Raw genomic sequence first — 872 nt, forward strand, 5'->3', positions numbered from 1 at the left:
ACATATATATATATATATATATATATATATATATATAAAATAATATTGAAATGAGATTGGTTATTTCAGATTCCTGATTTTAAACTCTCACTAAATTCCAGAACAAGAAAAGTTTTCTTTGAAATGGATATCAAATTAAGGAGACTGTTTAAAAAGATATTTCTATCAAAATAACATTTTAACTGAAGATTATGAAATATTTTCGTGGTGGAATACCAAATAAAATACTTACCATTGCATCAGAACCATGTAATTCTAGAGACGTGGGGAATCTAACATCGTGTAAAGAATATCCAGTGATTGTTGCTTCCATTTTGCATTCATATAAACTAAGAGAAACGATGTTTCGAATGGTTTTCTCGTCAAATTTATTCTCTAATATTCGGTGTCTGACCTAAATTGTGCTTCTATTTTTATAAAGATTATTCCTTTAACGAATGATAATAATTATCTTGAATTTCATTATCTTTATCAACACAAAGGTTAGTTGTGACACTTTATCAATTACCACCGAGTTAAAACTGTGAATATAATAAAAAATGGAAAATATGCCATGGAAAGTAATTAACAGTGATTAATTAACCCTTTCGTTACCAAACTGCCCAAAGCCGCCCGAAAAAAATTTTGGTTCATGTGACCAAGCCGCCCAAAACCGCCCGTAATCACCTATTCATATTTAAATGAGAATATCTGAGCAAATCTCGTTAGTACATTCGTGAAAACACGTGATTATTTGTGTAAACTGTTCAGCAATAGTTTTGTACGACGATCAACATGTTATTTTAATTTTGTGAATTTTGGGAGATTTTTTTCCAAATTTGTTCCTGTTATGTTTTCAAAATTTGTAATCCTGACAAAAAAATGGATACGAA

General features: G+C 29.2%; 1 protein-coding gene across 1 annotated transcript in view; it reads right to left on the reverse strand.

Annotated features, from left to right (window-relative positions):
* The window catches only part of LOC106875757 (mitochondrial enolase superfamily member 1-like), a 25,983-nt gene extending 25,300 nt beyond the window's left edge, over nt 1-683 (reverse strand). Inside the window, exon 1 of the mRNA XM_052969896.1 lies at nt 233-683. Within this exon, the coding sequence (XP_052825856.1) occupies nt 233-313 (81 nt within the window). The 5' untranslated portion in view covers nt 314-683. The remainder of the gene's footprint in view (nt 1-232) is intronic.
* Nucleotides 684-872: the final 189 nt, after the last annotated feature.

The sequence above is a fragment of the Octopus bimaculoides genome, chromosome 8 (assembly GCF_001194135.2).
Source record: "Octopus bimaculoides isolate UCB-OBI-ISO-001 chromosome 8, ASM119413v2, whole genome shotgun sequence".
NCBI classification, from domain to species: Eukaryota; Metazoa; Mollusca; class Cephalopoda; order Octopoda; family Octopodidae; genus Octopus; species Octopus bimaculoides.